Genomic DNA, 15,897 nt, shown 5'->3' with positions numbered 1-15,897 from the left:
CTGTCTTCTGTCAACCAGGGAGAGAACAACTTTAAGGTTCCATGGGACACCATCATATTACAGTAGGATTTGTTGGAGGGGCAAGATAGCATGCCATCAGTTTCAAATTTATCAGGGAGAAATCAGCAGGGATTCTAGTTTTCTCGATAAAAACATTACAAATTTTCTGATATAAAAAAATAACCCAAAATCCCCATTTTTCCATGATTGAAATGAAACGTGTGTGTGTGTGTGTGTGTGTGTATGTGTGTGTTAAAACCTCTTTAAGTTAAAACCCTTCCCAGTTCAGGTGCTAGTCATTTGCATTTGGATTTGTACTTCTTTCGCTGCCTTTTTGTTTATCTTTATTCTCAACATTATTTTAACAATACTGTGCTTAATTCTGACTCTGTTACGGTTTAACCATACACTCCTTCCTGAACACTGCTCTTTGTCCTTCTCTGCCCTATCCTTTTTCTCCTCCCGCAGACCGATGAAGAGGAGGATGTTGAGGTATGGTTCTTTGAAAGAGCATGCCATTTCCACATCCCCCATGTGCTGTGACATCTAATTCTAACATGAATAGTTATGGAATGTTTAGCTGGAACTATGTACCATATTTATTTATTCTCATGAATTTTTGGTTCCATCATTAGACTGTATGTTTACGTAGTAGCTTTAACCACATGCTTTCCTAAATATCCTGATTTGGGTCCCTTATTAGCCAAAACATATTTTATTCCCTTCCCTCGTATCTGTTGTCTAAATTGAAAAATCTTTTAACTAGCCTACGCTTCAGTAACCAGAATTGTCAATGGGAACACTGAACATGGCTGGAAAAATAGATTCGCATCACATCTGCATAATCAATGCTTTACGAAATACAAGTTGCATTATTTTATAAGCAGTTCATACCTCCTGAGATAGGGGCGTTACAGTGACTTTCTCCCCACTCTGTGAATTGTGAATAAGGCATAGTTTGATCCCAGACAGTTTCACTGTAGGATCATTTATGAGTTTCCTATAAGTGCTCCTAAAACGTGTCTCTGAAAATGAATAAATAAATGTAGTAATAGAATAAATAAATAATATATTCCTAAATGTAATAGTGGAATAAACAAATAAATATTTTTAATAAATGTACTGAGTAACTTACTTGTTGTATTCACAATTAAACAGTCCCTTATCATGGGCAGCATCTCACTCTGCAGGACATTGTTTTTTCATAATAATCACATTGGTCATATTTGGCTAATCAAGCAATTTGATTGGCTGAATGCTGAGTGTTTTATAATAAGTCATTTGCACAAGTGGCTAAGCTGTTGGGGATAATTTACATCTGGGACCTCATCCTTCTAGTGATGATTTAAACCAATTAGATGGAATAGTATATGTCATTACACTAGTGTGTGTGAAGATTTGACTAATGTGTGTATCCCAACTAATAGTTATGTGATGATTATACCTTTTTTGGTGGCATTTTTATCTGTTAACTAGAAACCAATTATTTCAAAATAGTATCTTATAAACTTAAGAATAGCATGCACTGTAGAAGTGTCTCACTAATATTTTTAACCATTTGACCATTTATCATTTTCTTAAATGAGAAATGATGAGAAAGTACATGCACATTTTCTGATTTCAGATGTTTCAGGATGATTTTTTAAAAAAAACAATAGGCATGTTTTTTTAATTCTAGGCATGTGCCATCAGAACTAAATCTCAAATAAGTACATTTAGGCATGTGCCATCAGAAATAAATTATCAAATAAGTATATTTATATCAGTGCCTTGTAAGGATTCTGGTGTTGTTATTCGGTTAATTTGCTATTTCAACTATTCTGAAAGGTCATACTGTTAAAATAGAATCATTTTCTCAGTAAATTCCAACTCAGATGTTTTCATGTAAAAAGTTGCTCTTTTTTCTGGAGCCATACAAACTTAACACTGGTTCTAGGAGTAGATCTAAATTCTTTCTTTACAATGTAGCATACCAAAATATAAATGTGCAGTAGATTTCTCTCCATTTAAATGATTGGCATTGTAATACAATAGTAGTTAACAATCTGTTTTTTGATGCAAAAGAAGGAACGAAATTCAGCATGCTTTTCCATATCTACAGGGCTAACAGATGTTGAAAAGGAAACAAAATAAGTTTAACTGTTGTTTAGACACAACAGCCCCTTATGCAGACATGCAGGGGCATGCAGTTTGTGGCACCGCAGACCTCCTTGTGGTACCACAAACCATACATGGCAAATGTTAAAATGTGTCTCATGCTGCAAATTTGCAGTCCAGGGCCAAAATTTACTAGCAGGATTTCCCAGTAACAGAACTCCCCCGCCCTCCCCCCCCCAGAAAAAACAAACTAAAAAAAAAAACCTGACACAAAAAGCAGTGCAATGCATGTACAACTCATGTGTGCCAGCACACACAGAAGCTGGGCTATAAGAGCAATGCCCTGGCTGCTGGCCAAGCCTCAGTGCCGCCTGACCTGTGGCCCTGCTGCTCCGTGCCACCAGATAAGACTGCTGGGGCCATCACCGGTAGTGGCCCCAGCTTCTAGCTCTTCCTGACTGAAAAGCCAAAAGGAGCAGGGCAAAGGCAGCTTGCCCATTACGGGACAGTTTGGCCTGCAGTGAAATGCCTGTGCAGGGATGTGAACTGTAGCAATTTGTGCCGCTGCAAGCACATGCCCCTGCATGTCTGGACATGGCCAATGATTGTAATTATACTGACAGGACAGATCTGTTGAATAATGTTACCATTTCTATGTAGTCACTCTTCAAAACAGAACCATATTTTAAAAATCTTTCTGGCAGTAAGAACAATGAGAGTAAATGGCAGATTGCAACCACAGGCTGAAATAGAAATGGAATGGGATTCTGCTTCTGTCATGCTGTTTTAAGATGTTTTGCTCTGCAAAATTTCTCCTTAGGAATTTGGTCCCGCTAGAAGTCATCCGGCTACTATTGTCAATGGGTTTTTTTGCTTATTAATGACATTTCAGAATACTGTTGTATTAATTGGTGTTGCATATGGGCAGCAAATTTAAAAACTGCTTTTGTTGTGGCTTGGTGACAAAGAAATCATATACAGACAGGGTAAGCAGAGGGCAGGTTCCAAAATCTGTTTAAGGTTTTGTTTATTCTTCTTACTACCGCCTGCAAATGTTATGTTCTACCCATGAAATAATTTGGCTGACAATTTTTTGTTTCAGCACTGTTAATATATTTGAACTGTATTTTACATTGTTTATATTATAGCAACTGGACCATTGTCCATAATTATGCTGGGTGGAAGGACAATGTCTCTTTTTGAAGACAGTGAAAATACTCCTGTTCTACCAAGTTATCATGAGTTGATGCTACAGAATTAGCTTACTTATTTCTCAGTTTTTATCCTATGGCCTGTGCCATTGTAGTATCAGGGCCCCAAGTGCAGACCCTGCCCCAAAATCACAGATCTTTTGGTTCACACTCAGCATTCTAATATAGAAAATTACAAAAATGATCTATATGTGTGCCTTGTTTTTTCTAGAATTGTTTTGCCCCTGGATATTGCTTTGTCTGTAAACTTTTTTTTGCAGGGTGGGGGGGCAGAGAAGGGTGCCCATTCTTTTGGAGAAATGTCCTATTTTTTGAGAGTACTGTGATTGGTGAAAGGAAAGAAGGATACCTGATTTTCTGTTTACTTTTAAGTGATCTGAAACCCATGGCATACTTGCTTTACTTTTTTCCCATTCTTTTGAATACACAGCCTAGGTCATGTCAATTAAACAACAAATGCACTTTCCTCCTGCAGTCTGGAAAGTTTTCCAGCAACTCCACTACATCTCAGAGCCAGCCACAGGGCCTGGAATATGCTGAAGATGCAGCTGAGCATGAGAACATGAAGGCTGTCCTGAAGACGTCCTCTCTGGGTGGAGAAAGCACCACTGTTCTAGGAGTCCGCACCCGAAGCAGAGCCAGTAGAGGTAAAGAGAGTGCTTTGATTTTCCTCAACCCTCCTCTCCCCTGACCAGTGATTTTGTTTTTGGCTTATTACTTGTTTCATGATAATGCCTAGAGGCCTCAGCCAAGGTCATAGCCCTGCTGAATGGTGTTTACAATCTAGCTAGTCCAGTTAACAAGAAAAACAAAGGTTGTTTATCTGAAGGGGGCACAGGCATGGTGAATGATTCTCTTGAGCTTACAAGGGTGGTCTAGGGCCAAGGCAGTAGGGAGGCAATGATGAAATAATAACCTCTTCCTAAATAAGCCTGGTTTCCATTTAGATTCCTATTTATATTCCTCTGATAATGCAACCTAAATGGGACCTTCTTAATTGTTTTTTCCCCAAATGGAAGCCTGTTGAATGTACCCACTGGGCCAGGAACTGTTGCTGAAAGAGCATCCAAGCTCCTGGGTCATGGTTGTGGGGGAGGAGAAGAACCGGTCAGAATAAGCCAGAAAAGCTTCTAAGAAATAAGGATGGTTAAATGTATAAACCTCTTTTTATTATTCTAACATATTTTGCTTCAGAGCTGCCTTTCACTGTGGAAATACGAATGTAAATCCTATACACAATCTCTGTTGCCTTTGTAAGATAGATTTTGAAAAATGAAATGGGAAATGAAGTGTCAGTTGTGCTAATTACATGAGTGTGTCCTACTGCTTACCTTAGGAGTCTGTGAGTAAGGCATAATATATACCCATAATTTATATCAGTTCCAGATGCTTGTACATACTGATGTTATTCAGTGGTATATTAAAGACAGGGACATCAGCTGAGTAAAACCAGGCAAGATTTGTAACAGGCCATAAGCTACTAGAGAAATCCCTGGAATTGATTCACCACCTAGCAACTTGCTCTTCTTTGAGGCAAGTAGGGATTTATTGTTGTCAAATGTCAGCATTATTGACTTCTGAAAACCAAAACCTAGTGTTGATCTGCGGTGTTAAGATTCAGCATTCTGACACTAGTGTTCACTGACAATAAGATATCTGGATTCCATGTCCAAGTCATAATTCAGAGGGACACTTGTTCTCGAAGGCTGGGGACAGCCATTCAAAAAGCCTAAGCCTGAATTGATTCAATCTTTGCAGGTTAGTCTAACCTGGCTAGGCTAAACTGGTTTGTAACCACGCAGACATCTGCTCTGGACTGAAGAAATACAGGCATGTGCCTGCAGTGGCTCAGGCTAGAAGCTGGGGGGTACTAGAGCAACCCTCCCTTCCCATCCACAGTGCTGAGTTGAGTGGGGTGTGGCCAGGCCCTGACAGGGCACTCAGATTAGGAAGGGTTCCCCACCGCCTCGCTGCTCCTCTGACTAAGGAAGCAGGGAGTTACACAGCATTTACTTACACAGCAGGGAGTTGCACAGTGTTTTTTAGCCCAACAGCAAAACAAAAGCCTCTCTCATTAGTTCAAGCTCTTCTTAAGCAACTTTTTCCAAGGAAGGAATGGAGGGACATTACCAGCTACCTGTTGATTAGCTCCAAAAAGCCCTAAGCTGACACTGTCCTGTCTGCTTTTGTCCTGTCATCAACAGCATGGACCATAGCCAGCATGTGGTGTGCTAGCTAATGCTGAGAGATACCTGTGTAAGGCAGATAGGAGTGGAGAATCCCTGCTTGAGCAGGAGGTGGTGAGGGGAGTGGGGGGAGCAGGAGGAAGCCAGGCAGTCTCTGCTGGAGCTGCAGCCAGGGAGCAGAAGGGAGGGACCAGCCCTACTGGTCTGGACCAGAGCCCTGCCCAGAGTTGCAAAGCAACAGAGGGACCCTGATTTTACTTAAACCAATAAGGAGTCTGGGACAGACATTGCATAAATCAGTTTGACCCAATTTAGTTAAGTCTGATACTACATTCAACAAGGTTTATCTCAAACCAGTTTCAACCATTTCCAAACTGGTTTATGTGCACTGAACATCTGTTCTGTTCCAGGTTTAAACCAATTTCTTAGCACTTAAACTGGTTTATGTGTAATGTCTGTCCCTAGCCTGAATGTCTGTTCTGTTACAGGCTTAAGCCAGTTTATGTGTAATGTCTGTACCTAGCCTAAAAGAGCAGAAGAATAGCTAACAAGCCAATTCTTTGCTTTCTGATCATTTCACAGACACTGGGCTCATTCATTTATTTTCCTTTCATGTTTCTCTTTTTCTTTTTACTTCTGCTTTTTTTTTTCAAGTGATGCTCACAAGTTGTTTATGGAGGACAGGTCATGCACCAGAACTTAAGCTATTCATTCTCTGCTTGTGGAAGAACCTGGCCTATCTGGTATCCCTTTCCCTCATGTATGGGTATCTCGTCCATCCCTGATGTAAATGTAATCACTAATACCACATTTAGAGCCTTTGCTGATAGTAAAACCTTTTCTGGTATTTTACAAAATCTTTGGATGCCTAGTTTAGTCCAATTTGACAGCTTGGAAAGATCCAAATTTAAATGCAAGCTGAATAGCTAAGATACACAGGAGAAATAAACAACTTGTGCTACTCTCCCACAAGCTGAAGAGCTCAAGTAATTAATTAAGTGCTAGAGAGCTGTGTGTCCTGGTAATAAGAATCAGTGCCTGTTGGCTTAAGGAAGAGACAGAGAGAGAGAGTGAACCAGACAGAAGCCTGTTAGGAACACTATCATAATAGAACCACAGTTGACAAGAGCCAGGAAAAAAGCAGCAGGACACACTGTTATTTACTGCCATCAAGGAAGTGCCACAGGATGGTCCCATTAATGATTTTCTAGCTGTGTGCATTTCTTGAACCAGCCTGTTTGGAAAGCTTATTTTCCTTTTTTCTGCTTACTAGCTAAAAACCAGCAAGTATACAGTATCTAATGGAAGAACAAAACAGTTGTGTTTATAGCACAGTTCAACGTAACAGGGAGGGTCTGAGCGCTATGGGTCTCCGGGGTTCAGAGGTGTGTGTTCGCTGTTTGTGTTTCTAACCGGAATTGCTTATTTAGCTTTATTTGTTCTGCCAACTACTTCTGCTTTTCCTGCTGGTTACAGAATGTATGTGGTTGTGCCCAGATATGCCCACCCTTTTAAAAGAAAATGCTAGACACCTTGAACTAGACTCTTTTCCCTAGTACATCCCACTTGAGCTATTTTGGTGACACAAAGGCTTGGAAGCAGACCATTTCTCCCTAGCAAGCACAGTGGTGGCATTTCAGCCTCTGTAGTACCTTTTCTAGTCCTAGTTTAAAGGAGCAGAAAGAATCTGGCCAAAGCAAGCTGCACTTAAAATCCCCAGCTGGTAAACAGATCCTGGGGGACTCTTGCCAGTGACAAAGCCAAGAACAGAACTCTGAGGTTAAAGCCAACGTACAGTTCACCAGTGGTTTTAGGGAGGTATAATTCCCCTCTAGTTCCACTCTTTTTGCTGATGCAGCAGAGAAACTAGGGTAATAATTTTAAATGTTCTATAAAGGGTAAAGGCTTTGACACTGACAATTTTGATACAAGAATCAGAGACATACATTACTGAGCCTTGATTTTGCAGTTGGATATCTGCAGTAGAGGGTAATTTTTTTGTCATTATTTCTAAGAAAACGTTTGTCATTCTCCAGGGCGAATCGGTTCATGGAATGCTGGTAATGATGATTCACCTAACGCTACTGACGATGCAGCTGATGAGATCATGGATCGCATTGTGAAGTCTGCCACCCAAGTGCCAAGTCAGCGAGCGGTGCCTAGAGAAAGGAAACGGTCACGAGCTAACAGGAAGTCATGTGAGTATGCCTAACACACTTGTGGGAATAGAGAAGAAAGCTACCTATCAATCTGTCTCTTTGCATATACCTCTCTCTGCATATATGGGTAAAGTTGTAGGGCCTGTTCCTTATCTGGTATAAATCAACCTACTCTCCAGCAATGTCACTGAAGTCAATCATCTTGCTATTTCTGTCTTCACTGGAAGGGCCCTGTGACTCCCTCTCTATCCATGTGTTAGCATTTCCAGGAAGTTACTAGAAAGATGCAGGAGCAGCAAATGAAAGATCAAGCAGACATAGGTTTTGTGAACATGTACATTAATATCGTGGGTGATTTTGTTTAGGAAGTGCTTGGTTTCTATTAGTTAGCGTAGGCTGAAGGCACAATCACCCCCAGAGTTCCAAGAGGAGGCAGCAATTTCCTGGGAGGATTTAAAAGCAACATCGATATTCTTACTGACTGGGGAAGCCTTACAGCAAAGAAAACAAGTTGATGCCGGATTCTTTCTCTCACTTTCTGTGGCAAAGTAGATTGCAGCTTTTCACAGCAAAATCCCTGCTACCACCTACTTTTTCAATATGTGCTTGTGATCTCTGTATGTGCTTATTGCTGTCAGTGATTTGCATATATCATACAGACCCCCTGTATGTTTGCATAGTTCTGTAGTTTACCCCATGGTAAAGTACTTCCTCTGGTCTTGACCCTTTACACACATGCACACACCCATACACACACGATGTGTGCATATGCACAGAGCATATGTTGTGTTTCTTTGCGAGGCACCTTCATGCTATGGCTAAAAAAAAAGAAGGAATGATAAAAATACCTTATATTTTTCTGTAGAGCCAACTTACATTTGTATTTAGTGAAAAGACCACTGGGGATTAAAAACTTAGTAAATGTTTAGGCTGAGACTGATTTTCAGCATAACTTTTCATGATGGATGCCATCTTTCACTTATTTGCTCTTCAGGGTCTTGGCTAGACTTTTAAGTGGATAAGAGATATTTCAAAATAAACTTCAAGTCTAGTAGTTTGGGGATGAGAGAAAAATATAGTGAACTGAACTTTTTGTAGTAGTAGCTGATATACCTGGATAATGAATGAATAAAATCAGTGGGCTTTAAAAAACACTTAGCTGTACTGATAACAGGGCACCTGAACTTCCTCCCCAAGAAACTCAGCAAGCTCAGCCAATACTAATGCGGAATTACAGATAAGAGAATAGGAGAGGCTGTTCTGAGATCGCCTTTCCTTTTCTGTGTCCTTGTACTTAGCAGAATTTGCTGTAGTCTGACAGGCCACTCAGTAAATGCCTCAGCTTCTGCTGTTGCCTTGAACTTACAGCCTCTGGGCTGTCAACCAAGCAACTTGGCACCTGCACCACCCCAGCCCATTTTAAGCTATGAAAGCAAAGAGTTTGTGGAAAAATAGCACAGACCATGTATGAATATAGTGGAGCGTATGCCTGTTTTCATGGTCTAGCTTTGCTGGGTTCTGAGTCATAGTTGTCTAAGGAGCAAAAAATGCAATAGTTGTGAGTTTTTATCCACCAGTTGTTGACCATACACATCTTTCTGGATTTCAGTGCGACTTTAGTGTCCAGTATAACTCTAATGCCACTGTAGAATTCATTTTAAAAAACCAGCTATCACTGTTTTTTGTCAGAAGCCATGCAGAGCATCTACATAGATTAACTTAAAACTTTGCAGAAGTTTTAGATGAATTTGGATCGAGCTGTGTGTTTTTAGTAAAGTCAGGAGGCCAATGAGCTATGGATGACTATACTGTAAACATTTTACGTGGCTTTACAGGATGCCTTTCACAGGCAAGGATTCTGAGGATAGAAAAATGAGAGGTAAGAAATGAGTAATGTTTAGTAATCTGGAGTCAGGAGAAAAATAAAAATGGACATCTGCAAAAAAAGACAAATCTAGTGATAGAAATATATAGTTTGACATATTTATTGAATTAAAGCATACTACCTTCTGCAAAATGGAATGAGATGAATTGTTGGGCAGTGTGATCACACCTGGTATGTGGGCATCATGTATTCAAGCAAATGGAATAGTCTGTGAATTTAGAGCCATTAAAAGAATCATTAAACTGTAAGAGAGTACAGGATCATCAAGATCCCAGTAATAAATGAGTGGAAACTACCATGTCTACCATATTACCCTTTAAAACATTGAGTGTTTTTAATAAATGATGGCCTGACTCAGAGTTGCTGAACTTGAAACTAGGAATTTGTTCAGTAAAAACTGAAGTGGAGACAGAAGTTGCATAGACTGAGAAAAACTGAATTAAGATGAACTGTAAGTCCATGAGTCTATGTTGAGAAAAACTTTCTGAATTATTTAGACCCTGATACTGTAGAGGCTTAATAAGATAAAATCTTTATGTTTAGTAATAACAAGAAGTCATTACTACCTGAGGTGTGTTTGATGATCTACATAATATATGTATTAGACTGGGGTACATATAAGAACACAGTGTCAGAATTTGCATTGTCAGTCATCACAGCAAGCTGTAAGTTTGAATGAACTGCCAAAATTGAATTGCTCTGCTGCTCTTACAGGGGTCCTTCCAAGTTAGTGCTGAGGTAAACTTTCATAAGACAGACTCCAGTTTCTAGGACTGTAAGTCCAGTGTGCTTCAACCAGCATCAACTACCACTGGAAATGAGAGAGTGGGAGGGAAGAACTGAAAGGTGTTGTTTCCATGCTCTGAAACTGACAGCAGTTTTTCTGTGTGAAAGGTTTTTATAACATTGCACAGAGCTGTCAACTCAGCAGGGGAATATAAAATATAATAAGGATTGTCTGCTTCTCCCCTAAGGTTGAGATGAACTTCCCAAATGATGCCATAATAAACAATGTCTGTGAAGGAAAATTGGAAAGGGTGAAGTTTTTAAGAGTCACTCTGTTTGATATTTCAGGTTCCAGTGAACAGAGCCTGGTTTGTTAAGGAGGACCACCGATTGCTGGTTTAGCAATTTCTAGTTGTTAAGATATTCAAAAACTTGAAATAGGGGTATTTTTATAGAATTAATTGTATGAAATAGGAACATAAGAAGGAAGATATGTTTGCTCTGTACTGGAAGTCAATGAGGCATTGACATTATGATGATTCAAAGACTGCCTGCTTCAAGTTGAAAACAAGATATAACTATCAAACCATTCACTTGGAATCACTGTTTTCAGATCGAAGAGAGCTTATGGAAACTGGTGGTAAATAGGGATGACATAAAAACTTGTTATCAATGATAGTGAAAAAAAATCACAGTAGAGAAACTGAACTGGAGAGCTGTGAGTCCACACCAGTGTACTGGTGATAGCAAGGAAGCTTAAGCAGAGTGCAAAGGAATTTACAGCACCTCTGCCCTCACCAAATAGAGATTGAACCATGGGGCAGCTAACAAGATTGTCTCATTTGTTATCAATTCCCTTAGCAATAGACTGCATAGACTGCAAATTGGATTTGCAGACTGGAGCATAGACTGCAAATTGGATTTACAAGTACCTCAGTTCTGGATTATTAATAATGGGCACAGTTGGTGATCATACCTGCAAATAAGTTTCTTGGCTTACTGAAAATCAGTGTAGTGGACAAATAACAGGTACCACTGTCATAAGCAAAAATCTCACTGATGTCTGTGCTCTGTGTTGAGGAGCAGCAAGCAACTACAAACAGTGTATGCTGAAGCTCATCTGGTATAAAGATGGGGAAGGCATGAGAGATGTGCCAGGCCTGCTTTTCCAGCTCATCTTTCCCCACAAACGTTCCCAGTTAAAGTAAAAACAATCAGAATGCCATTCAAAGGTTCCTTAAGCATCTTTTGTTGCACAAAATCTTTAAGTGAATATTCACCACTAGGGTAAATCTTTAAAGATAAAGAGGAAAACATATGGCATTTTTAACGCACATCTTTCTCTGTCTCCACTCCAATTCTCAGTTCAGTCCCCCATGATAAGTAGCACCTATCTTTTTGGTAGTTGCATCCACCTGTACTTCACAGGATTAAGAGCTGCAGAGTCATTACAGTTCACACCCAGTGTTTGCTTTCACTGAATTAAGTCTATAACAAAACTTTTTTCCCCCTATCATAGTATGTGTACATGTGTTTAAATAAAAAATCCTCTATGGATTTAGGACAGGGAAGCCAGTTTGGATCAGAAAAGAAAGAACTCAAATCCAAGCCTAATGTTTAAATCAAACTACTTACCCCAAACTGTTTTTGAGTTTAAAAAATGCTATAAGAATGCCCCTATCATCAGGTTTTAGAGTTATTGAGGTTCTCTCATGATATATTCCACCTGTGACATTGAGTCTGTACCTCTTGTCACTGTCTTATATAACCACATTGTCGCATGGCACAAAGGTGCCCTGCTCCTAGAAGACCAGGAACTGCCTGGGGAGAGCCCAAAGAGCCAGGCAGGAGCCCAGGTGCAGGTTGCCCAGGTAACTAGCTAATGTGGAAATTAGCCTGCACCTGCGCATGATCAGCTGGTAGGAAGGAGCAGGGCCTTGGGCCCATGTAAACCCCAGGCTGAAACTAAGGGAGGCAGTTCTCTGCCAGCAGCCAAGGGGAGGGAGCCCTGTTACAATGAAAAGGGAAAGAGACCTGACTAACCTCTGCTTCGAGTAATGGTAAAGGGGCAGCGTACACCTTTGTGTTAAGTTATAGCCCAGGGGGCATATGTTTTGTTTCTAGTTTTATAAGACTGGTGGTTTGGGTGAGGCTATTTGGGGCCCACTACAGAGTGGAGACCCTGGCACCAGAGAGGGCGCATTATTTGGTGGAGCACAGACCCCAGTGCCAGAGGGCGAGGCATTTGGGGGTGAGGCACAGACCCTGGTGCCACAGGGGGTGCAGCATTTGGGGCGTGGAGATCCCGGCGCCAGTGAGGACACAGAGACAGGGCTGCAGAGAGCCCAGTGAGGACAAGGGGCTGAATTATAATGAGGCTGAGGCAAAACAACGCCAGTGCCATCTGTGAGGCTTGGGGCATGGTAAAGGGGCATTTGGAGCCATGCATATAGCCCATAAGGGTAGGGTGCCGCAAAACACCCATTCTGAAATGAGACCCACAAGGGGTCTGGAAACCCACAGGGTTCAGTAAGTCCATCAAACCGTGTTCAAGAGGACTTAAAGGCAGCCTCCCTATTTTTATATTTTTTCCATCAAAGACGTGGCAGGCGAGAACTGAGGATGCCCATCGGGCCCAATTGGCATGGTCAAGGGGCCTTAGGAGAACACGGCCATCCTTAAGGACCCCTTCCCATGACATACATCACAAACATCCTTGTGAGACATAAAAAAGTCTTACTCTCTTCATTTTACTGTTAGAGAACTGGAATACCATTCACTGTGCTAGGATCTACCACTCTCTCTGCCCCACAGGCAATACCTCCCAACTTGAAAGCAGAGCACCGTCCTTATTATGGTACTTCAGGCAAGCTATCTAACTCCCAACAAGCCCAAACAGCCAGGCTCAAGGACACGTGAACACCATCACATATATTGCTTTATGTTGGGGAAGGAATGGGCTCAGAACAGTGTGGTGCGTTTCAACACAGTTCTGCCTGGCATGGTGAATGAGTGATATGAAGTAGAGATGTGAAATTACTTGCCAGAGCTTGGACAGAAATACTCCAGGTATACCTCATTCAACTCCATCCTGAATATAAATGAAATGGAGAGTATCACAGCTGCCATGTAAATCTAGGATAGGGGAAAGAATTTTGTGGAGGGGCAGGCCTGAAGAGGAGACTTAAAAGATGCCATGCATTATTACTTTGGAATCACAAAGTTGTTAATAAACCCAAATACTGGGTGGTGTGACTCGCTGGCTGTATGGGTGTGTGATTTTTGTTTGGAACTGACACCAGCTTACACTTCAGTTAACTTTTTTTTCATGCATTTCTGTGCTTACTTTTTCTGGCCAGGAACAGATACAGAAATGCCAAAATACCATGAGAGAGAGAGACTGTTCTGGTATTTATGGCATGACTAAAAACAGGAATTAATGGAAATTATGCATTTTTTATAACAAGAAGGAAGTCTGCATAAAATGCTTACAAATCCCAGGCAACTTTGGAAATTGCTATTAAATCCACGGTTATTATGCTCAGTTAGTCAGAAGGGAATTTTGGAGAGGAGAAGACAAACTAATCAGTCAAGCGAATTATTCACACTTGGCAACAATTACAGTAGTTACAGTTAGCATAATTAATGTTTCACAGATGTGACATACTATCAAAGGCTCTCTTTTCTAACACAAAATACTATACATAATACATTCACATATATCAAATTAGTAAAAGCTTAATTACTGAAGGCAAAATACAAACAATACATTTACAGTCTGGAGGACGGAAGAATGTCTTCCACAGATTAATACCTTTCAGAAGTATAATGAAGCCTCATTCACTTCTTATTTTAGACAAGAAACTACCTATACTGAATTTATTCAGCTAGATCTAGGGTACTTCCAGTAATTAACAGGTGAAATACTATGATCTGTGATAAAGCAAGTTAGAACAGAAGATAGGAACATGTGAAATGCCCTTCTGGGTCAGACCAGATACAGTAATTTGTTCTTACAGTGGCCAGTACCAGATGCTTCAGAGGAAACTTGTAATACTCAAAAGTGAAATAACCTCTCTCCTGTACCACTCTTCCCCAAACCTCTGATAGTAAGAAATTGGTTTAAGGATTTAAATATGAAGTGGAATATTCCATTCAAAAAGTTTGCTGCTAATTATGATAACTGAAGATTTTTTTTATCTGTATAAATATTCAGGCTAAAAATATTAGCCTTAAAATCGGTGAATAAGTAGGACAATATTATTTTGAAAGTTTTCCTTTTAAATTTATTCTCAGATTAGCAGGGTAGAATATAAATGAGTTGCCCCCATAGGCATATATTTTACTTAATAACCGATCAGATTTCTGTTGACCGCATATGTGAAATTTTATTTGAAAACAACTGTCCATTATCAGCTCCTACATAAGTGAAATAATTGTCATTTAATTCAATACAGATATTCTTTCCCTTAAAACAAGAGGTTTTCTGAAAGCCTGGCTCTGAAGTCTAGTAAAACTGGTACTGGGGACATTAACTGAAATTACTTTTCTAATCGAGCTTCCAAATATCCCACATCCAGGTACAGTTTAGGTACAGTGAACTTCTTTGATGATGCAAAATGTTTACTTTTTCGTGCTTATCTCCATAACTTCAAACATTCAATGTGAAACAGGGTTTTTCTTTTATCCAATTAGTGAGTCAGCTCTGTCTTTACTTCAGGTTTGGCACTGTCTTTTTTTCAGCACTTTCCTGCTCTCTTACATCTGACTCTATGTTGGTATTTAGTGATATTATAGCATCTGATGTTAATTCAAAATTAAACCTCATCGGTTTAATGTAGCAGCTGGAAAAAGCAGTCACTTTCCAAAGCAAAGTCAGGATCTCCAGAAATAACCTATGGCAGCCATCATTGTTACTTTCAGGCCATGGAAAGAAGACAGGGAAGGATTGAACAACACATTCACATTCTCCTGTAGAGTAGATGCCAGCATGGAGGATTATACAGGGAGAGATATTTTCCCAGGAAGTGATTCAGAAATTAGTAGCACCTGTGATCCCAAAATCTCATTGTTTTGGGGATGTTATCATTTAGTATGACCAACTATGATCTGTTGCCCACATACCCCACACCACATTGTCACCATCACAAGATCCCAGCTCTGGTCCCGGAGCAGCTCCCCACCAAGCTGCATGGGCTGCAGCACTTCTGGGGCCAGTCTCCATGGAAAACTTGGCCCCGTGTTGTCGTGGCCCTGCCACTGCTGGGGTCTCTGTGGAAACCAGCTTCAGTGACATGGGCAGGGCTGCTGGGAAATGGGATCAAGCTGTGGGCCACATCCACCATTTTGCCTACCCGTGGTCTAGAGAATGCTCTTCAGTGCTGGAACAGGCTATCCTTCTCCCTCAAGAGATTCAGGTTAGCAATAGGTAAAGAACAAATTGAAGATTACATGAGGGGAAACTGGGGTTTGACAAGAGTAAGGTGTACGCTGAATTTTATCTGGACTGGGGTTTGTGAAACCACAGCTCTTTAAACAAATGTAGGGTATGTAATCTATTTAAACTTCTTCTTGGCTGGGAGAGCTTAGACAGGGATGATCCTGTCTTGAGCAGGTGATTGGACTAGATAACA

General features: G+C 40.5%; 1 protein-coding gene across 4 annotated transcripts in view; it reads left to right on the top strand.

Moving 5' to 3' along the window:
* The window catches only part of FHOD3 (formin homology 2 domain containing 3), a 640,284-nt gene that overhangs the window by 610,558 nt on the left and 13,829 nt on the right, over positions 1-15,897 (top strand). For 3 of the 4 annotated variants that reach the window (XM_019540836.1, XM_019540847.1, XM_019540830.1), the window contains 2 exons: positions 3,784-3,955; positions 7,531-7,692. In XM_019540836.1, coding sequence (XP_019396381.1) covers positions 3,784-3,955; positions 7,531-7,692 — 334 coding nt within the window. Of the gene's footprint in view, positions 1-468; positions 493-3,783; positions 3,956-7,530; positions 7,693-15,897 lie in introns of all 4 variants that reach the window. The other variant, XM_019540820.1, reaches the window with a different exon arrangement.

This window comes from Crocodylus porosus, unplaced genomic scaffold, assembly GCF_001723895.1.
Source record: "Crocodylus porosus isolate Cpor-Errol unplaced genomic scaffold, CroPor_comp1, whole genome shotgun sequence".
NCBI classification, from domain to species: Eukaryota; Metazoa; Chordata; order Crocodylia; family Crocodylidae; genus Crocodylus; species Crocodylus porosus.
This window is presented reverse-complemented; position numbering and strand designations above follow the sequence as displayed.